Raw genomic sequence first — 26,101 nt, 5'->3', positions numbered from 1 at the left:
TGAAGGACTAGGATAATGAAATGCCAAACAAGAACTAAGTGATGACTTAAGAAAATATTTTCTATTTATGCCTACTATGAAAAAAGATTGTCCTGCAGAGAGAGAAACACAACCTTAAAGTACACCAGGGGTCTACTTTCATTTGTCATTTAGCTCCCACCACAGTGTTCTAATCTGACTGTTCAGTGTACAATACATTCACTAGACATAGTTGGGACTTCAGTTTTCTTTCAGAAGATTTCATTTAGGTCACTCTATTTTCTATTTCTTTTCAGGAAAGCTTCTGCAAACTGCAACCAACTAGTTTCCATGGAAGCTGCTATACAAGCATATAGTACTTCACCTATTACATTAAAATAGGCACAGGCCTATTAAATTCACAATTTCAGTTGACTTACTAGAAATTGGTATCAGTACCACCACAAGGATGCCTACATCTGCAAAAGTTCAGCAATACAATAATTTCAGTCATAAAAAACCACAGATGAGCAGAGCCTCCAAACTGTCAAAATGTAAAAAGACCACAAACTTAAGCCAAAGCACGTAATTAAATTTCTAATCAGAATCTTATGCTAATAGATACTCTCTCCTACACTCTCAGGTAGGAAAGCTGGCACAAGTCATTGCAGAACACAGGAACAAAGAGAAACTTTCCCCTTTGTGCATGAAGACATCAGTCTACTTAATCGAATTACAAAGACTTTTCTGACTAAAATTCTCCTTCATAAGAGCTCAACTTCACCCAAACTCTTTATGGATATGTACCATTTCCACCAGACTTGCCACCACAAGAAGTATTTCATGTCTGGAAGGTGATTTCTAGTCAAAACTAGAGGCATGCAGAGGGGCCCTCTGCAGGCCACACACCACGCAGACACCTGAGGACAGTGCTCAAGCAATGCCCAGGCTTCGCAGTGAGTTTGTTGTGCCCTTCAAACCCACAGCAGCTACAGCAAGCAAGCTTATTCTGCCCTCACCAATAGCACATCATCACTACACATCTTTTCTAGTACACAGTAGCTGGCAGTTTGAGGGGCAAGTCTCTTTCAAGTTGTGCTACTGCAGCTGTTCCAATGTAAAAAGAGGAAAGACTGGGATCCAGGAAGCAACAGTTGTTATCTTTTCCCTGCTAGCTAAGGTAACACAGCACAGTACTAAACAACAGTTAGGTAAACTTTATTCTAGCCATTGCTTATCAGCAGATCTACCCCATATCAGTGCACATAAACACCTGTGTTCTATAGAAATGCTGGCAATATTCATCATTCCAGCCCTAGGTCTTTTTCATAACACTCAAAGATACAGACTGCAAACGAAGTAAAAGAGAACCAAACTTCTGGAAGCCAGGCCCACTGCACTACCTGTCAGAATATAAAGCAATACAAAATGGTCTGTCTTCATAAATATTTGTTACGCACAATAGCAGTAGGGTTGTAGGCAGAGAACAAGTAAGGATTGCAGAGGAGAACAAGTGAGCAAAAAAACCCAAAGTTTTTAAAAGACTAGGCATCTTCTCCTGATCAAAGTGCCCAAGACTTCCATTTATGACAAACAAAGTTTCTGTTTCCAGACAGTTTATTTTTCCATGCTAGAAAGGAGCAACATAGAATACCTACTCATTCTGAACTTAAATGAGAAAAAAAAAGAAATGAGGAATTCCTGACCTAGTTGTGTTCTCAAATTAAATTAATAATAAAACTATTTAAGAAACACAGTCAAAAACTTACTTGAGCAGCTGAGGCAACTGAGTCTGGGCCATGAGCTGCATTTCTCATGCCATCATGCCCAAACTTAGCTCTAATGCTGTCTGGTTCATCAGTTCGAGCCACTGCAGAGTTTGCAGGCCCCAGTAATGTTTTCCATTTACAAACTGCATCATCTCGTAAGATTTCCATAGCAACAACGGGACCACTTGTTATAAACTGGAGAAGCTCACTGCAAAATGGAAACAGCATATGGTGATCGCGGCTGTAAGTTAAAACCAACAAAAATACATGATCCAGTAGGGATGCTCAGAACTCAACTCAGCAAGGCCTTGAGCAACCTAACTTTGCAGCTCTGCTTTAAGGACGATTTCTGTTCTCGTTGATTTGAAATGATTTATAATTATTTGTTTCTAAGTTTGAGAAAAATTGTACATAGAAGATGTAGTGAATAGGACTGTAGGATGGAAGACCAAGCAAGTGTGGACAAAAGCTTAAGGTTCCTCAGATAACTATAATTTCTGTAGATAGGCATCTGTGAAATAACACTTCTTGCCTTCTATCAACATATTCAAACAGAATTACTCAGCAAAGAAAAGGGAGCTCTAGATCATCTTCTGATCTCCATCATGGAGAGATATAGCCTGGAATCATGTCTCACTGAAGGGCTTGAGTCTGGACCCACAATAAATCAGTTGCTGTTACAGAACAATAAATATGCATGTCAAGCTAAAAATGATGTACCTACTTATAAAAAGGTTTTGATTGATGGTCTACGTAGAAATCAACTGCTTCTTTTCTGGAAGAGTAAAAAGATACAGCTTTACATATACACAGGGTATGTGCATATATATTTATATGTACACATTTATATATACACACATATATAAACCCTGAGAACCACAAGCTATCATTCATCAACATTTTCCTATAGATAACGTCCTCTCAAGTTGGAAAATGTATGGGGTATTCATACCCAGTAAAAGAAACTATGTAGATTGCTCCAAAAGTAATGCCTCCTATTTATTTCCATAGAAACTACAATAGATGCAAAGAGTACAATAACACAATTTGATAAAGCAAATTCTCAGCTACAAAATACTGTTTTTCAACAGTCATTACCATTAGCTCTGCATTTTCATCAGTGATGAACAGGAGCCTGCACACCACTCAAAATTTGCACCAGTGGAGGTGACCCACTATCCCTGTCAGCAGTGCTGAAACACACCACCCACTGCCTCACTGCACTCACATCCACTGTTCGGTCTCCAGAAACGTTCGGCAAGCATCAGTGAATGTTGATGGGTGCCATTTTTTCCACATGGAGGAATTCAATGACACACCTTTGCTTCATCTACACTCCTACCTAGGTCACCACTTTGTCAGACTGCTCCTCTGCTGCCATCTGCCACACAGCAATAGGTATGGGAATATTGGTGGCAAGGTTCAGTCTCTACTGCTATCTCAACATAATAAAATAGAAGGAATTACTTTTGGAGCAGCCCTCATACATTTAACTTTCTGCAATATTTAGCATGGTTAGAGGTGTAATTGACTCCTCTTTACAATCCTGATCTGGGAAGGAAGTAATCGCTGAAACCCGTAACACAGATTTTCAGGGTCACTGATGGGCTCCACATTCTCAGGATGGGAAACAAATGCAGCAGAAACACCCTCTTGACAAGCAATTCACTGTTACAGTGCTTTCATCTTTCAGTTCAGTTTGAGTGCATATGTTGGTTAATGAAGTCTGGTTTTAAAGCATAAATAAACAATTTATCTGCTTCACTGAAACTTATTTCCTTATGGGGGCTAGTGTTTGATTACAGTGAACAACAGCATATTGCATAATCTGGTTTCTACTCAGTATCCACAAATGTTACAATTCAAATAGGCAGCACAACCCCTCCAGATAAAACCATGCTTTCTCCTACACTTTTCCCTTTGATAAAGGAGTTTGGTCATGCACTTCCCTCAGGGAAAACTCCAGTTACTATACATTGCTTTCTCCCATAGCAAGGGATTTCTGCAGAGAGGAGGGATCAGTACATTGTCAGGTAAACAAAGGCCAGCAAGCACACAAAGTGTATCTGTACTGCAGCTGCTATTTAGTTTCAGTACCTGAGTTCAGAGATAGCACAACAAATGCTGCAGGCTAAATGCCAGAATATTCATCATTAACACAGGATGATGGCCAACCCCAAGCTCTGCATTGCCACAGCCACGCTGCTGGCAGTGCTGTGCTCAGTTTCAGGGTCCGCAGTGCAGACCCACCTTCCATCCACCTGTGAAACAACACCCTTTGGCTTTCCACCTTCCCACCTCCTGCAGCTAGACAGCCCACTTTCCTCCCTCCTTTTTCATGAGCTCCTCATGAAAACATGTGAACTCTTGCTACTTTCACTGCTTTTTCTGCATGAAAACAGCTAGAAGAATCCATGAGAGTTTTCAAGTTTAGCAGTTATATCACAACTGCAACTTCAAAATTCCAGTTCAGAAGTGCAGGTTCGGTCTTGGCTTGCTCCAAATCCCAGTGTGTACCATGTTCTAAAGCTGGAATTTGTGGAGAAGGACAAGCTCTTCAGGTGGACTGGCAGCTGAAAGCAAGCAATATTGCTGACCCCCAACCTGTGTACAAAGCTCATAATCAAAGCAGAGATGCAGGGAGACTGAAAGATTCCCAACTGGAAAATTGTTTTCACCTACAGAAACAAGACTTCTGAAACTTTCTGGTCTCCATATTTTGCTCACTTCTAGAAGCACCCTTTACTGAAAGAAATTACCTGAATATATTGCAAGTAACAGACCGCAAGACTGAACCAAGTCACAGTAACTGTCATCTGCAATGCAACTTTTCACATCTCTTTTCATTTGCAGTCCAGACTTAAGCCTGATATTGCCAGAGGCAAAAAATAGCCTCAAGAAGTACCTAAAGATAATTTAATTTTCCTGACATTGACAAAGACTCAAACAGTCACAAATTTCTTCTTTTGGGGGATCAAGATGGCTACCTGCCCACTGGAACTGAACAGTTCCTGGCTAGTTGCTTCAAAAGTAACACTAGTCACAGGAACACTGGCACTCTCAAGCTTCAAATAAGTTTTTGCTTACAATTCACTATTTCACAAGAACATCCTCTTTCAAAACTAATTCACTAAATAACTTTGGAAAACAAATGGGAATGAGTACACAAACAGATTCCATATTATCACTTCTGAATATGAAGAAATATTTCAGGAATATTTTTCTGTAACAAATTGAACTCTACTACTCAGTTAAGAACTCCTGTTGCAAGAAGTATAAAACTATGATTGTGTTGTATAACTTAACTCCTTTTACATTTCATCTCTCTTGTTATTGCCCTGCTTTTAAAGAAAGGAAAATAGTGTTCATCAGGAAATAGATTCAACTGAGGTGTGATTAACTTAAGAGCCTAGATAGCTGACCTATCAAAGCAGGTATCTGCCCACACTTTCATATCTTGGCCACAATTTTTTTTTTTTTTTTTTTTTTTTTTACAGAAGGCATAAACCAAGTTAACAGGGATTGCCAGATGAATGTCAGTAATAATTTCTTTACAGAAAGCAACAGATGATGATGCTTGTTTGAGCAAGCATGCCAGATCTAGTAGAAGATTCTGGCAAAGCCACAGTTCTAGCATTTTAAAATGGCAGTAGCAAGAAACAGTGTATATGGTATGCAGAGAAACAAAAAATACTCATACATCATTTAACTATATTCAGTACTGAGGCTCAATTTTGCACTTAATCATTTTCAATTTTAAAAGACAAGCAGGGATTTTTATATAGCGGTAGGCAATAAAAGTTTAATTCTCAGTTTCCATTTCCTTCAAGTCACACGACTTGGCTCAATAGTTCTTTAAGTTCACAGACACTGAAATAAAGAACCACTCAACACTTGAGAATCAAATATTTCAGACTGCAGGAGAGCCAGCCAAAAAGAAAAAAAACACTGGCTTGAAAGACATTGTGAACTGTAAATCAGCATTGCAAACCCGACTAAACTCACAAACTGGAGTTGTTTGGAGGGAGCATCTGGGACCAGTCTCATCACTGCAGCAAGCAAACACAGAAATAAGAGGAGGTAGTCCCTTTTTTTTTTTAAATCAGTATTTCAGAAAGCCAAAAAGAACTTTGAGCTAGGGTAAAACTGTTCTTTACCTCACACAGAAATCACAAGGACCCATGAAAATAGTATTATTTAATACAGATAGCTTTTTTTGTCAAAAAAGATGCTGCATATCAACAGACTTGGCAAAGCAGCAACTGAGAAATAGCGCAATAATCTTGGAAAACTCTTCCAGGGTAAATTAACTATCTTTATGCTCTCCTCCGTAAAATGCTTTCTTGTAATCTCATGGTTGAATGAGGCAGCTAGAGAGAAGCAAAGGGTGCAGGGGGTGCATTTGGGAAGATGCACCTGCTCAACCCTGCAATGAGATCAAAAGATCACTTGCTTTGCCTGGGTTGTCTAGTTATTAAAAAGCAAACAAGTTCAGGCTTTGGGAGCACAAATTAAGATAATGGATTTACAGAGAGAAACCAAGTACTTTTAAGACAACTGTGTTATCTGCAATATGGTTTGTATCAGGAAGCCAGAAGGTGAGCACATACAGAGAAGTCACTGGTGAACACTACTGAATTGCTGAAGTAATGCTAGTCACCTTGGATTCACACACACATTCTTTGTTTAATCACCCATACTCATTTGCACAAAGCTTTGTATTACTTAGCTTCATTCTCTACATGCATTTAGAAACCTACATGTCGTTACGAAACAGATGAGTCTTTCCTTTATTACTCATTGGAATGGATTTAATGTGTGGAGCAACATGGGATAGCTGCAGAGAATGGCCTTAACTGCACAAATTATACACACAACAGAGCTGTCCTTAATTTCTTACCTTGAAAGCACCATCATTTTGGCCTTAGTTATTGTAAATCCTGCATTAATAATGATATCTACTAATTCTCCAATCTTGGGTGTTGCATCAGGTTTAATCAAAGCCAATGTTCTGAAAGAAAAGAAAGGAGAGAGATACAGCCAACACTACTTTCCTTAAAGAATTTAGTGTGCATGTTGAGTTTATACTCTGACGGAAAAGCATCACACACAAGAGAAATTCTGCCCCAGTGAAGCATTCTAGCCCCACTGTCTCAGCAATTTCTATGCTGTTCTTGAATGCCTGTGCAAGGCATTATTCTGATAAGAATGAGCCTTGCTTATTACGATTTCCTCAGCTTCCTAAACTAAGTCAGCCCATTAATCACTATTTACCAGCTTCTCCCCCTGACTCTGAGAGCAAATAATCTGACCACTTCTTAAAGTGGTGGGTACCTCTATTCCACAGTAACAGCTACCTTTCCTACTCCAAACTCATAGCAACTGTTCACAGTTTGCTCTTGAAGTTTGGTGCTTCTCTTTCACACATGAAATTCCTTGTATTCCAAACACTTTTGTTCCCTGGTCTTCTTAAACTGATATTCTTCCCACAGAATCCATCCAATTTAACACCTACATTGCTTTTTAAGTGCAGTTTGTCTGGGAGATTTTATTCAGTGATTTCAGTTTCAAAGATCCAGCGATGATAACCTCGTAGTCCCACAATCATGTCTTTAACAAGACAGAAAAGAACAGTTTCCTGGAGCACAAAGGGTATGAGGAATATTCAGTCAGAAGGAAGTATGAGATATATCTTAAATTTCTGAAGTATCTCTCTCTCGTACTATAAGGGCAGATAGTTTCTCTATGCTCCTCACTCCCTGTTCTAAGTTAGAACATAACTCGCTTGTTTCCTTCTCCCTACCTACTCTTGTTTTTTTTTTTTTTCTATCAAGTAATCATTGTATACATAAAAATCAAGCTGTTCAACTTCTGTATTCAAAAACATTACTTAAAAACATGCCTCTCCTATGAAAATCAAAATGAAATGATTATTTTATTGTTTCTTTAAAAGTTTAGGAGGCCCCAGTGACAAGAGAGTCCAGTTTTCCTTGGTACAGTACAAACACTTCATGGTATACGGTTTGTGTGCCACGGCAGCTGACGCCGATAATGGACACAATAAAATGTTGGGAGATAAGGTATTAGTTACTGACACCTGCATTCTAAGAGAGACCAGTCAAAAAATCTCTACGCTCTCCCCCAGCATTTCTGTTTTCAAGTACATCCTGTCTTTTCAACAATTATCTTTTTATACTGTACATCCCCAAGGCCAGGACAGTTTTATTAGTGTGCTTTGCATCAGACCAAGTACACCAAGCTCTAAACACACTATTAATCAAAAATAACAAGCAAAAAAGAAAGTCTGTAAAATGGCATTTTTTATTTGCATTCATCTTGTGGTGAGTCAGCTTCAAATGTGCTCAGCTTACAAATTAACAGATGATTTATTCAACCTTGTAACTCTGAAACTCTGCATCTCTAACAATCCTAAAAAGCTCTTTCCATCTTTTTACACTGTTTCCAATAATGAAGGCTACCCAAGATATTTTTTTAATGCAGTACCTCCCATAAATTACAGGTAAATAACCACAAACTTCTCATCTTATTTAGCACATAGCATGGAAAGCAACCCTTAGGTTTGCAGTAGTATATTTTAATGAAAGCAAATATGCTGCAGATACAGGAGACGGATGAGCTTCTACTACCTTTACTACACTACCTTAAGCAGCCAGAGATTGCCAGGTGCTTTGGGAATAAACAGACTATTTTACAGCAAATTTAAAGGAAGATAGATGTCCGGGCAGGAAATGTAAAGAGGGAAATTTGAATGCATGCAATATTGCATGTGAAATTAAGAGAGAGACATAGATGACTTGCAGGGCTCAGATACCAACACAGATTTCCTCAAGCATCAGAAAGCTCATATACACATATCAGCGCAGGCCCAGATCTGTTGGGAAATATAACACAAAAAGGCTTGTGAACTAGGGGTGGAGGCAGGCAGTTACAAGAAATTGCATTGGAGTAGTCAACTGAGCCTATGCTTTAGTGCATCTCAGTCCAAACTGAAAGTGATTTAACCCTATCTCCAGGCCAGGAAAGGCTGACCTCAGAAAAGTACGCCAGCGTAATTCACACGGCCCATAGCCTGACCAACCTCCTTCCCAAGGCGGTAATAGCCCTACTTCATTTTGTGATAGTATTTATAACAGGATGTGCCATGTGCATCAAGGCACGTGAAGGTGAGCAGTTATGTGCTAGACCGATGACAAGCATACCTTCACACAATGCATGATTTACACCCTGGCTCTAGAAGCTCTCAACTTCCTCATTTACCATGATCACCAAGGATCAAATCACTGAATGAAGTCTCCAGTGCAGTTTACATTTCCTTTGGGTTTTTTTTTCCTTATCTATGCTATTACACAGGCTGTTCAGCACAAACTGCTAATACTAGAAATAAACAATCTCGTACTTTCTTAATTGCACGCTTTCCAGTAAAACTCCAGTTCCTAGCAATACATAATGAAACATTGCTTTATGAAGTAATTTACCTGGAAGACACTAATAAAAACTGCAATGAGCAAATCTAACAAAAACCTTTTCTCTAGCATTAGTGTATAAATGTACCATCTCAGTGTGAGTTTTTCAGAAGCATGCAGGGCAAGAAAAAGAATAATTCAGGATGCCGAAGACTGTTTCTGAGATTGGATTTTGATTCATGTGACCTATTTTTAGTTTTAATTAGCAGTATGTTTTTGTGGTTTTACATGATGCAGTCTGCAAAGTACTTTTTGAAACAGTTTTACGCCTAGGAACAAAGAATGAGAATTCAGCCCATTTGATTACATTTTCAGAAACAGTGTTCAACAGTACTCCAACGAGCACTGGAAAAACAGAGGATGGGAGCTGATCAAAGGAATGGTGCACAATTCATGCTGTAGCTATGCTTGTGAGATCTACTTATTTCTAATAATAGGACTGTTGCACGTACAGTAGCTTATGTCTTGTAGAGGAAGAGATACTGATTATGTCAATAACTGAAAGATATGTTATTTGTATGCCTATTTAAAAAGACTGAATATTTCTGGTTGAGAAGTTTCCTCAAACTATTTTCAAAATCGTGGATATTAACTGACTCTTAGTACAGATTATTTAGAAAGGATGCACTGCCCAGACAAACGTTTACTTCAGGTTACAACTGCCCAGGATAAGAAATGAAGGACTACACAGCAAAAGTTGCTTTCTTAAACCAGTGTTTTCTTACACAGTGTGCTCTAAGCACATGCTTACTTACCTGTCTTATTGTTTCCTTACAATGCACAGTGGCAGGAGTGTGAAGAAAAACAATCTAATGTGGCTATCTTTAAAAACTGACCCAGAAGAAAAGTATCTGAAACTACACTGAACCATCATAAAAATGTTAGCCTAGTTCAAGAACAGGCCCTGTGCAAAAACAGGCCTCTTATGGCACCTTCTTCACCCCTCATGCAACTACAGTCACATTTGCTTGCTTTCCCGACAAAAAACAAAGGCCCTTAATTCAAAACATTCACTTTTTTTCTTTTTATACACATTGCTCCGTTTCCCTCACAGGTCTTTCCTGAGCTTTGTCTGCATGCATATTCAGCAGCCAAAGAATGTGCTTCAAAAGCTGAAATAAACTGCAGATTATCCTGTACAGTATAAAGGCAAGAAAAGACAGGGAAACATTTTTCCTCATACAACATCCACAAAGTTTTTAGTGAAATTCCAACAAGAAGTTATTTTTAGTAATTATTATGTGCTGCAGAAATCTTACTATATATGCTCAACTAATAACTACTTTAAAGGCTGCAAGGTCCAGGCCAAAAAGACAGTCTATACGCAACCATTTTGCACAAGGACTCTTTTACTACAACCCTGTTTACCCAGTGAAAGCCAGCTTCTGTGAAGAAACTAGATTTTGAGGATCTCTTGCCTGTTTAAGACACCTTTCACTATGTTCCCCAAGGCCGTTCTGAATGTAACACCACTTGCATATCTATGTTATCTTTCAGCTGACATTCCTAAAATGTTTTCCAAACAGCCTACGTCATAAATTCTCTCCTTCCTTTAGTAGAGCACCCCCTCTTCCCAGGACCAGTTCACTGACACAATTATGATGTTGCTGACTATATAGTGTTACTGTACAAACATTTAGCTCCTCTCACAAGAAGATTGTGCTGTTTTATCACAAGTTACCTTTTCTTATTATAAATGAACCAGCAGCAGGGCTTATGCAATTTTATGCAGAGCATGAAATATACAGCAATAAAAAAATTACATCGAGATGAAACTCATAAACAAGACAGATGTAATCTACTCAATGCTCCAATGAGAAAGAAAGCGGTATCATTTACAGAAGTCCTCTGCTATTCTCTGCCCTCTTTGCCACTCTCCCACCATTCCCAGCTCTAACTTGAAGAAAAAGCACCTGGTCAACTCCTTCTGAAAACTTATTATGGCAGCCATTTCCAAGGCAATGTTTTTGTGAGGCTAAGACAAAGATGTGTGTTAAAACTTGCAGCTGTTCCACAGTGTCCAGTTACACCTCTTCAAAGAGTTGAAATAACTCCAGACAGTGGAAGGGAGCAAGAAACTGAACAAGGCTCACTGGTATGTTCTTATTTAAAAAGAAAAAAGCTGGAGCATTTTTGAATTTAGAAATTACATGCAGTGCAGTCAAATCAGATTTGAATTCCTCCTACAGTAATCTAATTATCATTTTATTAAGTTTTTCCTGCTACTTTTGTTCTTGGATGGGCTCTTAATGTCTTTCTAATGAAGAGAGACAATGAATCTTACCTTCACCAATTAAATTAAGTTTGTCTTTATATACAACCCCATAGGCTGTATTGACATTCCCACTCCACACTTCTCATCCTCATGCATACATAGTTTATGAAATGCCGAAAACATTCTCTGAAGAAAAACCTCAATAGCGGGAAAAGCAGTGGGGGATAAGAATGGACCTCTCTCACTCCTGTTCAATTTGCTAATAATCCAGGGGAGATTTGTTTGGTAAGACACTAGTTTTCTGCACAGACTCCAGAGAGGCAGGAGACAGTTTTGCAAGATTAAGGCCCAGCACACATTGAGGTTACCATACCAATACTGCCCTGATGGAATCCACAAACAACAAGAATACTATTGTTGCCTGCCCTGGAAGGAGTAACAAAGCTGAGCCAGAGCCCATGTTTTCCTCCTCTACCTCTCCAGAGAGATCTGGAGGATGCAGCAGCTGACACCCAAAACTGGCCTTGAAGATCTATCAGGCGGCAAGGATAACGATGGCTTTGCCCACAAGCAGGGAACTGCTTTCCTCCAGCTATCAACATGCCAGATCATTTCAAATCTCATGCAAACTTGTGACTAACCCCTCCTTTCCCCACAGAACAGAAATCTTATTTCCAGCAAAGAACTACCCCAGTCAAAGGAAGATTTCAAAAACCACGTTTTCTTACCTCTCTTTGCGGCTCCCTAGCTTGCGTGCTGTATATTGATCCCCGTAGTCCACTAAAGAAAGATGACGAGAAAATACAGTAATTTTGTTGCCCACAAAAAGATCCTCAAGGTGTAAGCTCTCATACTTGGTGCGCTTCAGAAAGGTACGATGGTTCTTCACGTCATACTGCAGACAAAAGAAGATACGAATCTATTACAGCAAGAGATCTAAGCTGTTGGCAAACTCAACATAACTCTTACTTTTCTTTCAGAAATTTCCATAGCACCGTGGGATTGAATCTGATCATTAAATTAATTCTTAACCCTTTGAACTTGCACGTGCACCAGGAATGCTTAGAAGATAAAACATGTATTTGTTCCATTTAAATAGTCTCAGAGTGATGGCTGTCTCCGCAATTTTTATTACTTGCATGCGCTAATTCCAACTGTGATAAATGGTTCTCAACCCTAGTGGATATCTCTGCCCAGTCTCAATGAGAATTCTCCCTAGCAGGTCTAGGCTGTTTCACGGGCCAACGGCTTGAAGCAGTAATGACCATAATACATGCTGTGGCAGGTCTCCTCTTCAAGGCATTGCTCCAGTGATATTATGCTTTATTTGACTGCATAAAACTCTGAATTAGGGATGGATGGATGGCTGCAGCACTCAGTTGAGAAGTTCTCACTGCCTAGAGCTGCAATCTCAAAAGCCTGTCAAGACGATTCAGCTATGTATCAACATTCTGAGCAAGAAGGAAGACATTAATGTGCAGTTTTCTGGGTGGACTGCTAAAGCACAAAAGACAACCTCATGAACAGTTTATCCTCTACTACATATAAACATTACAGATCCCTTCAGTTTCTTGGCGAAATAGAATCTTAAGAAAAGTTATGTCCTCTCCAGGCTAAACTTTTTTTTGTTTTGATACCTCCTTCTCTAAGCAAGATTCCCTGCTGAAGATGTACTTAGCCCTCTCCTATATGCTCCAACTCAGTGTTCTCCAGTTTCAAAAAGAGTACTATTAACTGAAAATATTGAAGAATGTAATGTTTAACTAAAGACTTGATCATTCCTTCATTACTTCACTAACAGTTTCTAGTAAGATACACTCCCCTCCTGTTCCTTTCTTCTCAAGCAGAAAATGAAGAGGGAAGAAAAAAGAGGTATCTGTATGTATTAAGGAAGTCTTCAGAGTGGAATTTTGGATCTGCTTAAAATATTTTTTTTATAATGCAAATGACAAGCAACAGCAGAGGAAACGTAAGATGGTTTTGATTTTTTGTTTTCTCTCTTCCTTCTCTTATGTGTACGTACAGATAAATTTTCCGCAATAATTCTCTCTAGGAATGTGTCCTTTTTAAAGATTTCTTTACTTTTTAGGAAATCTCCTCTAGAAAAAGAAGTTGTTCAGGATTTAAAAATTCCCCTTGATAGTTATTAAGTACGAAAACTTGGATGGCTGGGGGGAGCAACTAAAGGAACTGGGGCTGTTTAGTCTGAGGAAGAGGAGACTGAAGGGAGAACTTATTGCTCTCTTCAAATACCTGAAAGGTGATTGCAGTGAGAGCGGGGCTGGTCTCTTCTCACTGGTGACAGGACAAGGGGAAATGGCCTCAAGTTGCGCCAGGGCAGGTTTAGGTTGGATATCAGGAGAAACTTCTTTACAGAAAGGGTTGTTAAGCACTGGAACAGGCTCCCCAGGGAGGTGGTTGAGTCACCATCCCTGAATGTGTTTAAAAACTGTTTGGATGTGGTGCTCAGGGACATGATTTAGCAGTGGGTTGTTAGAGTTAGGGTAGTATGGTTAGGTTGCGGTTGGACTTGATGATCTTGAAGGTCCTTTCCAACCTGAGCAATTCTATGATTCTATGATTCTGTCATAGCACCCAGTTTGATCACAAACAGTTGCTCACTGTCCTTCAACAAAAACCTGCACTGCTTTCTAATGGCTGCAAAGCAAGCTGGAAACTTGTCATGTTATTTCCACCGTAATTTTCCTTCACAGGAACAAGCAAGATATGAAGGAGTAACAAAGAAATGGAAAGCCGAGAACTTCACATAACATAAATGTTCAGCAGCTCTATTCCACCCTCAGCTGAAGCGTGTATAAAGGAGAGCTATCATTGCAGAGGTGGGAAAGGTGATGCAAAAGCTCTCTTATAAGCAGAGAAGCTGGCTCATATCCATTACCTCTCTTCTCTGACAATGCATTAGAGGTAAAGTGAGCAGCTGCCATCTCCTCGGGAAGATACCAAAGATCCAGAAGAATTTGGCAGTAATGAAGAAAGAATCACCAAATTCCAGGGAAATTTTAAAAACATAAGTAAATCCAGAAGATAATCTTAAATGTAATTTCTGTCCACAAATTCACCCCCCAAACTGATTCTGAGAAATTCTTTCTGCAGAGATATTATAAGCATTTTTGCTTTTTTAGCAGTTGTATTGATCACACACACTCCAGGCAAACTCATGACTGTGTACACACAATACTATCTTAACCTGAAAGCACACTGGCAAAATGTAAGAATCTATCAAGTCATAGGTGTTTGATGCATAAAGCTTTAAGACAGCTCAAGGACACCTTGAAAGCTCTTGGTTTTGAGACGTCTAGGAGAAATGAACAACAATTTTGTCAGCCTACACATGGTTGTGTAGGAAGATTATTACGGCTCCTGACTGATTAGCTTAACTGTCTCTAGGAAAAAAACCCTCACGTTTTGACAACTGTGCACACATATATCATACAAATAACTAACTTAAAAGAGACAACATCACGGTAGAGTTTGTTTAAAGAGACTATCAGTAAAAAGTGCAAAGTGCACCTCCTCACATGGTGGAGTACCACAGTTTCAGTAAACAGTAGTTTGGATAAGAAAAGGTAGATTCTGATAGTTTTCTTATTTCTGTGTTTGATGTTTAAGGCAAGAAAATTAAAAAAATATATTGAAATTAATAGATGTGAATATTCAAATTTAGGCTATTCTCAGACCTTTAGATCTTCATTTAAAATTAGAAAAGACTAGTCAAAATCCCTCATTCATTCATTAAGGGGAGCACAAAGCATTGGCTATGTTACTGGATTATCCGAAGAGGATTATCTGTATTATATGCTTGTTTTAACCTGCTATCAATAAAAAAAATGAGGAGTAGTTAAATGTACCACAAATCAGAAAGGCCTATGCAAGCATCAATAATGGAAAAATTTGGATTCCACTCTCAGAAGCACCCTTCCTTGCATTAAAACCAAATTAGTTTACTGTTTCCTCCACTTTGATAGAACTTGTTTACACTTAATGCTTCAGAGACTTCTAGGATTCTAACTTGTTATGGATCACCTTCAATTTGTGTTTCTCATGCAGCAGGTTGATGCTGTTGAGTTCCAATACTTAAAGGCAAGTAGAGATTAAATGAAAACAGATTTGTGAAAATGAAACTCTCTGTGCCAAAACACAGTTTAAGACAAAAGACATTAACAAGGATGCTCTTGCACATGCTCCACTGTGAAATAGCACATTTGCTTTTCTTCTAGTTTGAGAAATAGAGAGAAGTATGTCTTCCAGGTAATTAAGATGTTACTTAAAATTAATTGGCAGTGGCTTTCCATTTTATTCAATTGAACTGTTTATATTATATTTAAAATTACTGCAGATTTTTTTATTCTTACCATTTCAACTGATCCATCTTTTGGATAGTACAGAAGCTCATAACGCCGAAAAAGTGAAGCATTTGGGTCATACCATTCAGCAGTGAAAGCAAATCTGTCATCTTGACTCTGCAAAAACAGAAGGGAGGGCTACTGAAGTAATCATATATGTAATAAATAAAATGTACAGTTTCCTTGCATTTGTTATCAGAAAAGTAAAAAAAATCATTATTGAATGCACTTCCACATGCTGCATATCATCATTTGCTTAATACAGCTGGTGACATCTTTTCACTTGTTACATATCACCTTTTAAGTATGATAAAAACAATATGGCAGTTTTCCAGGAAATCTCTACACTTATTCTGATTCCACCAGCCATGAAATCTGGACTTTCGTAGTAGATCTTGTGAGACTTCTTAACTTTGTGACGCTGAGCCAGGGATTAAACTTACTTTCATTTGTTGAAAAAGTGTGTTTGTTCCCAATTAAAATTCTGAATTTTGACATGTTTCCCCACGCAGCTTACAGGAAAGCATGTTCTTCCTGAGCAGTGATATCTGAACTTCTGTTAATGTTGAGATAAACAGAACTAAGGACAGTAGCTTAATTCATGAGTTAACTTCCTGAAATTTACGTAAAAGCATAAACAACCTGATCTCATTTACAGCTTATTTTCTGCTCTTAAGAAGTGTGCTTTGAAAGATAGACTGCAATAATTCTAGATCTGTAGCTACACATTTAGCTGCCCTCCACTCACCCTTGACGGAAGCAAGAACAAAGGGGATGCAGTGCATGTGGATGCACAGCTCTAGCACCTCTTAGTGGTGTATGTTAGCTACTGATATTACAATATCAGCTATTTGATAGCCATTAGCTGGAGTTGCAGCCAACTAGGCCTTTTTGGCATCAGATTTTAAAAAACAGAAGCATTTCAGTTGTTTCAAAGACTTTCCACTAAGCAGTAGGATAGAAAAACTTCACATGGGCTTCCATGACTATGGAAGTAGGGAAAAAAAAAATCACTTGTGTGAGCGGAAGTCTACAGACATTAAAAGAAAACACAAATCCACAAATTTGTGATCTTGCTTCTGTTGTCAAGTGCATTTTCGCTTCAATGTCTTCAGCTTAAAACTGACTTAGAGTTTCTGCAGGTTATAGTCTGAGCACAAGCAGCAATGGGAAAGAATGAGATAACGAAGAATAATTTCAGAATTCTACAATGTGATGAATAATTAGGTCTAGGCAGTTAAAAGCATCACGCCCCACTGTCAGCCTCTGTGGTACCCGTATGCTGCAAAATAAATACATGATCCTATCACAGGAAGACTTGCCTAGTGCCATATGAAGGCTACAAAGCTATTATTTCTAAATGTAGATGTTTGTACAGCAATGAAAGCCACATTTGCACAAGTTATTTTAGAAGTAACTTTGTGTTATCACTACAGCAGACACTACAGCCTTTGACATTATATAAACACATCTTTTAGGCACAGAATGATGCACAAGAATTCCCTCTGGACTTAGCCTAGTTTCTGATCCTTACTTAAGTTAGTCATGCTTGTGTTTTCATTGCTACTGCCATTATTCTAGATGTATGTAAGCCAGAATAAACACCTTCCTACAGCAAATCTCACACTTCAGGTTTTCCATATAGGCCTGCTCTTGACAATGAGAGCTAACAAATAATAATAAATGACTAATTTCAACTTTATTCTTAAATACACTCATACTGCTGGAAAACAAGACAAAATATCTGACTGATGAATTTGACCACCATCTTATCAAGGATGCATGTAATATAGAACCACAGTGAAGCAAGTCTGCTGAAGAGGTTGTCTGAAAAGAGTCCTTGTTCCTGAAGTACTAACTGCAGAAGAGGACTTCTGATGCAGAAGGCTGCATCAAAAGTGGAATGGCCAGCAGTGTGAGGGAGGTGACTGTCTCCCTCTACTCTGGCCTTGTGAGGCACCATCTGGAGTACTGCATTCAGCCCCAGGCCCCCAGCACAAGAAGGATGCTGAGCTATAAGGTCTCTAAGGTCTCTTCTAACATAAGCCATTCTATGATTCTACAAATGAAATCAAAGACATACTGTTCTTTATCAATGCCTCCTTATAATATAATGACATAACTGTATTACTTCATGCTACTAGTTTTATACTGTAGTATCCCTTTTAAATATGTTTTCCAGGTAGCAACTGCTCGAGAAGCTACTAATAATTTTCAGTTAAGAAAAAACTTCCAAAAAATCTTCTCTTACTTCTCTCAGGCAAGTAACACATTTACATGAACAAGCAAAGAAAATACCATAAGATTTTTTATTTAGTCACCAGTATCAGTCATCACCTTCTTCGTGTTCACAGTGAGAAACTACAATATAATGTGTCTGTGGAAGAACTGGCCTTTTTTTTTTAAATAATACATATTATTATACATAACTTGGGTTTTAAGATGCATTCGAAGTTTATTTTCTGAGACCTTACCCAATGCCTGAACTATTTATTTCTGTTACTAAGCAAGCTCTATTGGCCACAACTTTATATTAGCTGGATGACCATTCTGTATTATCTTCTTTTAGGATGGTAAGCAAATCCAAGGCAAAAAAGGCTACTTAGTCTGGGAAAATACCACTGAGCTACCCACTCAGTGTACAGTAATGAAATCAGTAGGAAAATTTGAATTATTTTATACCTGAAAAACATGGAGAGCTAGTAGTTTTCTACAATGATCATAACAAAGTCTATACATCATTTCAGGAAAAGGCTGAAACGTGTCAGTCACTAGTAAAATCACATCAGTATGAACAGCTCGACTAATAACAGAACGAGTCAAACTATGCATCTCTCTTAACAAAAATTTCTCCCTTAAAAACAGTTTCCATTCATATCTGTATCTATACCCTCATCACAATCACACAGTCTCTTCTTTCATGACTACACTATTAAACAAGCAATAAAACTTAATTTTCTTTAGTTTCCACACCAGTGGAAAAAATACCAACATCAGAAAACCCAGAAATGACAGTCTGCTTTATATTTAGGTACCTATAGTTTTAAAGTTGCTGCCTTTAGTTCAGTTTTTACAGCCCCTTTCCATTAGGAAAACCAGCGCCAAGGAAATCAGTGACATCAGGAATTCACCTAATGTGAAGATGAAGAAAAACTCATCTTTCTCTTTCTTCCTTCTTTCATGGGCCGCAGGGAAAAACATTTCAATACATGTGCAGGTTTAGAAATATAAAGTAAAAAGAACTAAGCTAGCTATGTGTGAATATGCAGTAGGAGTATGTATTCTATAGTTTTGGGCACGAGAAACATTTATTAAAATGCAGCTGAGTTAAAAATAAAATATTGTACGTAGTACTGAAAGTGATGGAAGTAGCAGCGACTCTCAGCTAGCATGAGGCTACGTTCTGGAAGCTAAATCAAAGCATTTATGACAAAACTGTGCTCATAAAAACCTATGCTGCAGAGGGAAATGGTTTGTCTGGAACATAGTTGCCAATGAAGCCCATAACCAGGAAGGAGAATGCTTAGTAAGCTGCGCAGGAAATGATGCCTTACACTATAAAACTCCTAAATTTCCACAGGGCTTCTGTTCAACAGAAATACAAAGTGGAGCTTTCAGAGCTTTTCAGATGAAGCAACACAGTGATGGAACAGCAGAGTTCACACACTAAGGAACTTGCATGGGAAGGTGGAGAAATAATTAATATCCCTCTGATATGAGCTAGGCAGAACATACTCTGATGCGTCCTGACTGCCGCATCACTTTACTTCTATGGGATGCATACTTTTATACTCTTCCTCTAGTTTTGACCAGAAATTTAATCCTAGAGCTTTTCTTACAATGGGGAAAACAGGAAATAGCTGCCTAAGGAATTTGTTTTCTACTGGACATATGTACTTCCTGGCTCATCATAGACTAAGATAAGGGCAGTTGAGATGATTCCCTGTATTAATATACAGATAACAATTTTTTACCAAGGTCTTGCCTTTCACATGACGTACTCTTATTGTACAGATAATTCTGTTCCATCAGTAATCTTAATATTAATATCAGTTATTAATATTTTAATATTTTTCTGTTGCCAATTAATGTTCTTCAGCTGTGATCTCTGTGATGTCTAATTGTGTAGAAGCAACCACCCGTGCTTACAATAGTTACCAGCCTGGAATGTATCATAACCTCTATAGCTTAGTACTCAAAATTTCACATGGAACTACCAAAACAGTTCTTAAAATTCAAGGAGATCCAAGGTATCTAGGAAGTTCACCTTTACATGCTATCAGTAATCTCACCTCTACTGAGGCTTATACATGCTATCAAGAACTTCAGCACGCATGAAATGTTTGACATGGACTCACGGCCTGCTGGCCTCATATTTACAAGTTTAGGAGTCACAGATAATACCACTGTTCTAAGTCTGTAGCTTTATGTCTGCTGCTCCTTCAATTTTCCCAGTGATTCTGAAATCAGATCAGAAGGAAAATAAAAGAAGATGAATCAAGTCCCAGAGAAGCAATAAAAAGACTGCATAAACCTCAGCAGAAGCTGAATCAGAGCCAGAAAGATCCATCTTGGTCTCCACAGTCTGTGTTTTGTAAAACTCAGCGCTGTCACAGGGAAAGGTGTGCTCAAGCATGGATTTTAATGGTCAAGCTGCTTGTACAAAAATTAATGTGAGCACACAGGACCAGCACAAGAACGATTCTCAAACTGTATGGATATTTCTCCTAATTCATAAAGAAAACTTTCTGGAAAGTCTGTCCTGAATCTTCCTAACATTCTGGCAATAGTTCTAATAGAAAAAAGGAATAATCTGTCCCTTCTGTACCAACCTAGTGGCACTCTCAGACATATCGTGGGTGAGCAAGAATATTTTTAATAAAAAATAAGATGGCATCAAAGGTCAGATACAAATTATCATCATCTGAAAAGTTTTAAAATATGAAGCTGAATCCAACATAAGGCAGTCTATTCATGCAGTAGCATGCAGACTGATGGGGGGGGTTTGAGGTACTGGAAAGCAGCTCTGCTAAAAAGATGTGGGGGTCCTGTCAGCAGCAAGATGAACGTGAGGCAGCACGTGCCCCAGCAGCCCAAAGGGCCAACCGTACCTTGGGGTGCACCAAGCCCAGTGCTGCTACTGGGTGCAAGGAGGGGATGTCCCACTCTGCACTGTGTAGCCTCTACCAGAATAGGAATTCAGTAAAACTGAAAAGACAGGCAAGTCCTAGGCTGAGGAGCCGGCACCACAACCTTCAGTCAACTCTACCTCCGTCTTCCTGCAAGGCAGCCACTCATGCTCCCCAGAAGCCCTCAGACAGCAGCACTGCCACAGCATTTCCCACTTTCTTCAGAGCCTCAGAAACGCTACTTCTACTGCTTTACACTGCCCACTGTTACTAGCCTTTCTGCTCCCCCATTCTAACATTCAGTTAGCTTTGCTTTACTTTCAGTTGAGTGCTTCCAGGTGGGCCTGCAGCTCCCTGGGCAGGCACAATAAGACACCTGCGCTTGTGAATCCAGAACACCAGACAAAACACGACACTTCAAATAGCTTTAAAGAAGGTCTCTGCCATTGGGCTAGGAGTGCTTTTCTTTTATGTAAGGTCATCTCACATGTAACAGCCCCCTGCGGATAAATTCATGAAGCTGAAGGACCAAAATCAAAATCATTTTAAGCAATTAGAATCTCTACAGAAGTGTTACGTAAAATGATGAACTTGAGACATCAAACAAGACATGTCAAACTCAATCAGATTAGAAGAGGCCAAAATATCTAATGAGTTGCCCAGCTCCATTTGTACAACCAATTTTCATCCAAGAGAGCGGAAAAAAGTCAAGAAATGTCTTCTGGCTTGCTAAATAAAAGTTGATGGAAGATAGGAAACGGGACTGGGATTTCTCTGTTCCAGCTCTTCACAGACTTCCTGCGCTACCTCAGGCAAGCCAGCTTAACCTTGTGTGCCTCTTTTCCTCCAACTTTAACAAAATTTTTACTCTAGGAGTGCATGCTGCTCTCTGGGCACTAGTAAATAAAGGACACTTGTATTAGAAGAGCTGTAAAGCCATTCTAGCTTATATAAAACAAAGAGCATAACTTTCTATAATGCAATCTATGCCTGAATTGCTACAGCAAGATGCTTCTCAGAGAGCAAAGGAACAGTTAGCAAAACAGATAGTGCCACTTTATCACAGAGTAAGGCACTTGCTGTTTTATCATACAAGCCTGTCTTCGTACCTTCCACGCTCTTCTATGTTCTTCAGTTTGATTGAATAAGGCAGCCTGCATGCTTCACTTCAGTAGGCAATAAGATTAAGCAAATACACTTATATCACTACACTCTGCCTTTCTTTAGGACCACTTGACATTAGTAAATAGCAAGAAAGCATAAGGAAGAATGAGGCCTGGTTTTCTGCACTAATCTTTCTCATCCGTAACTGTTCTGAATGCAACTTCTCTTCAGCTCAAGCATTAATAAAGGCTCAAACTCACTTGGATTCGCTGAAGTGCAACCCTAGTTGCACTCAACAATGAAGTCTTTCTTTAAAAATGCCTTGGAAGGTTCTTTCCCCCTTCCCATTCCTGTGACACCTGGCAGAACATCACTATGCTTCCGTCAAACCAGCCTGACATCTGCCAGTACATTTCAGACTTACCAGGGAAAACGCAAAGGTAGAAATGGGGGTCAGACACACACATGCACACTGTGATGACACAAGCTTTGTTTTTCTGAGGCAAACAGGTTGAAAGCAGCTATATGAAAAAATTATATTAACCTGGTACAGGTAATTTTTCATCACTGACACTTCATTAAAAGAAAAATATAAATTTGTGAAAGAAAAATGAAATAAAGTGCAGAAATAGCTACGCTATTAAATGCTACTTACCATTTCGCAAGAAAGGAGAGATTTCAGACATACTGGTGGTATTTAACAAATAGCATTCTGAGTGGCAGAAAGTGCTCTCATTTTCAGCACTGTAATAACCTTTAAATCCCAAAATAAATCCTCAGCAATGCACGCTTATTAAGTTGTATTATTCAACCCATCTCTGTCTTTCACAGTTATTTTAATACAAGATATTTTCCAGGTAAAACTTAAATCCCCAACACTGCGTAGATAGAGTTCTCAATTAGCTCTGTCTCCTCATTTTCCTCCCCCTTTTTGTTCCTGTTTCCAACACGGTATAATTTTTAGAACTGGTATAATTTTTTAGAACAGCTCTCTCACTGCTTTTGTACCTCTTCCCCTACTTTCTTAACAGGCTTTTCTTCAGAGAGTCAAGAAGATCACTTTCAAATTGAGAAACATCTGGAAACTGCAATTTCCATGACAGGGTCTTGACTACATGCAATTCTCAATCTGAACATCATATTCAGAAGATCACTAGTGAATTCTGAAAGTCTTTCTTCCCCCCCCCCCCGCCTCCCCTGGCATAAAGCAAATCCTACCTACTGAAAATTTTACATGCATTCCAGACAATTAAGTGAAACTAAGTATTTTAATAACATATCCAGTACCTAATATTTCTGGAAGTCTATTATGAGTCAAACACAGCTGCATGTACAACATCCACCCTGCCACAAACAGCTGCTACTTTCTTTAGATCCAGTTTCCTAACTCCAATATCACCAGTGCCCAGCTTCTCAGATGCCTTTTGGACTATGTATGCTTATATGACTCTTGCTGCTCAGACCATCTGCTGCAAAGTAACAGGGTTACTTCTGCCTCTGCTCTGATCAAGTGAATCATCTTTGACTGGGATTTTGGCTCAAACTGATTCTGTACATGCAGGGGGCTTGATGAGCACAGTTCTAGAAAGCTGAAGACACAAAATTTTCTTCTCAGATTTAATAATGTGCATTCCTACCTCACAACAAAGTTATCTGGCTCTTCTGTCAACTTAATAAGGAACAAATCCTCTTTTACTAGAATACGCAAATTCTGCAGGCTTTGTATGAAGAATGTAGGCACGATCAGTCTAAGATATTCCTTAGTTTTTTTCCCCCTGGCCCTCACATACACGAGTCAAAAACTGAAATCCTCAATGTTTAATTCTAACCCTCTGCAATCACATGTTTTAGTTAAGTACTTAATTATAGGATTCGTGTTATTTTTCTAGTGATGTTGCAATGCAATTTCTCTGAAGCACTTGAAGGATCCTGTACTGCTGTTCTAGCTTTAGAAGTCCAGCAAAACATTGTCTTTCATGGAATAGCTCCTCATTTAATGCATGTTCCATGATGCACAGTCATATGTACATAGGTCACTCCAAAAGTAATGCCTCCTATTTATTTCCACGGAAACTACAACATATACAAAGAGCACAGTAACACTATTTGACAGAGCAAATTATCAGCTACAAAACAGTTCTTCCAACATAGTCACCACCATCAGCTGTGCATTTTCACAACAGTGAACAAGAGCCTGCACGCCACACTCATGAAAACCTGCCCCAATGGAGGTGACCCACTGTTTCACAGCTGCTATCACAGCATCACTGCTAGGAAAACGTTGCCCATGCAGTGCATGTTTCATTAGCCCAAATAGAGGGAAGTCAGAAGGTGCTATATACAGTTGTGGTAGGACAGTACAGATAAGATTGGCAATGTGATCCACCACCTTCCAACAGGCACAGGGCCCGACAATATCATTTGCAGGAGAAAGGTTGTCTTCTTCTCTGTTGTGATTCCGGAAGTCAGAGCCTTCAGCTTAGTCAGCGTTACAAGAAACAGAGCTGATTCGTTGTCAGGGTTCCAGGAAATCCAGGATTGCCCCCTATCCTAAAAGACAGTGCATAGCCCTTTACCTGCTGAGGGCTGCACCTTTAACTTTTTATGCAATAGGGAATTCGTATGTTGTCACTCCACAACCTGCCATTTTGAGTGCAGCATGTACTGGAGATATTATGTCTCATCGCTCATAATAATTAGATGCAGGAAACAGTCACCTTCAGCCTAGAATTGGTTCATTCTACTAATCTTGCATAGTGCTCTGCCTGTTCCTATGTGAGCTTTCATTAGACCCATCTGGCACAAACTCTGCAATATTCCCACATTGCCACCATTATTTCCAATGCATGGAAGCCGATATTCACCTCCATACACAGTTCCCTGCTGTAATCTGCTGATTTGCATCGCTGAGTTGATCAAGACACTCTTCATTTTGTGGTGTGACAGCTGTGCATGGCCATCCAGAAAGTGGCCTGTCTTTCACATTGCTATTGCCACTGATTAAATGCATCACCCACCACCTCACTGTGTTCACATCCATTGTCTAGTCTCCATAAACTCTCAGCAAATGTCATTAAACAGTGGGGGCCATTTTTTGGCCTTAAGTTGCACCAGGGGAAATTCAAGTTGGTCATATGGAAATACTTCTTCTCTGAAAGAGTGGTCAGGCACCAGAGCAGGCTGCCCAGGAGTCACCATCCCTGGAGGTGCTCAAGAAATGTTTAGATGTTGTACTGAGGGACATACCTCAGTATGTCTTAGTGGGAAATACCGGTGATAAGTGGACAGTTGTACTGGATGACCTTAGAGGTCTCTTCCAACCTTGGTGATTCTATGATTTTTTTCCACACCTTTGCTTCATATGCACTTCCATGTCAGACACCATTTTGTGAGGCTGCCCTTCTGCTGTCATCTGCAGCAGGGCAACAAAATGTAAGGGAACATTGGTGGAAAGTTCACACCTTCTGCTGCCATACCACCTCCATCCACCTCTGATGTCATGGGCCAACATAATAAAATAGGAGGCCTTACTTTCGGAGCAGACCTCATAATTCCTCTTGGAGTAGTTAGTAGTGCTCTGCAGCAGACTGTCTGCCTCCACCAACTGAGGAAGGGTGGGACACTGATTGCAGTGGAAGCAGAGCTTTTCCCTGACTCAGAAAAGCATCTGTAACACAAGTTCTCTCTCAGACGTGGAAGACTCGCATACAGACTTGGAACATTTGAGCGGCTTAGGTACTTTGAAAAATACATCTCTAGTGGCAGAACTAACACTGCCCTGGTCAGCCGCTGAACACTGGGTCTCTGACATTGAAATATGAGGTTAGCATCTGGATGTGAGCCCAGAGAGGGCAACAAGGCTACATATATTTTGATGTGCCTGTGCGCATACCATTACATGCTCTGATCTGTATTGTTTGTACACCATTGAAAGACATAAGGCTTGGCCAAACATTAACATTAACAGTACGACTCAGAGGTAGCTTTCCTTTACAGAGATCATTCCTCTGTCAAAAGCTCTTGGTGGAACAGTTAACTTACTCACTTATTTGTTGGGATTCATAAATGTTTAATCTGT

The 26,101-nt window shown here is 39.3% G+C and overlaps 1 protein-coding gene across 2 annotated transcripts in view; it reads right to left on the bottom strand.

Annotated features, from left to right (window-relative positions):
• NME7 (NME/NM23 family member 7) overlaps positions 1 to 26,101 on the bottom strand; it is a 90,545-nt gene that overhangs the window by 56,762 nt on the left and 7,682 nt on the right. For both annotated transcript variants that reach the window (XM_021399413.1, XM_021399423.1), the window contains 5 exons: positions 15,800 to 15,907; positions 12,155 to 12,321; positions 6,628 to 6,738; positions 2,452 to 2,502; positions 1,728 to 1,935 (listed from right to left, as the gene is read on the bottom strand). In XM_021399413.1, coding sequence (XP_021255088.1) covers positions 1,728 to 1,935; positions 2,452 to 2,502; positions 6,628 to 6,738; positions 12,155 to 12,321; positions 15,800 to 15,907 — 645 coding nt within the window. The remainder of the gene's footprint in view (positions 1 to 1,727; positions 1,936 to 2,451; positions 2,503 to 6,627; positions 6,739 to 12,154; positions 12,322 to 15,799; positions 15,908 to 26,101) is intronic.

Source organism: Numida meleagris, chromosome 1 (genome assembly GCF_002078875.1).
Source record: "Numida meleagris isolate 19003 breed g44 Domestic line chromosome 1, NumMel1.0, whole genome shotgun sequence".
NCBI classification, from domain to species: Eukaryota; Metazoa; Chordata; class Aves; order Galliformes; family Numididae; genus Numida; species Numida meleagris.
This window is presented reverse-complemented; position numbering and strand designations above follow the sequence as displayed.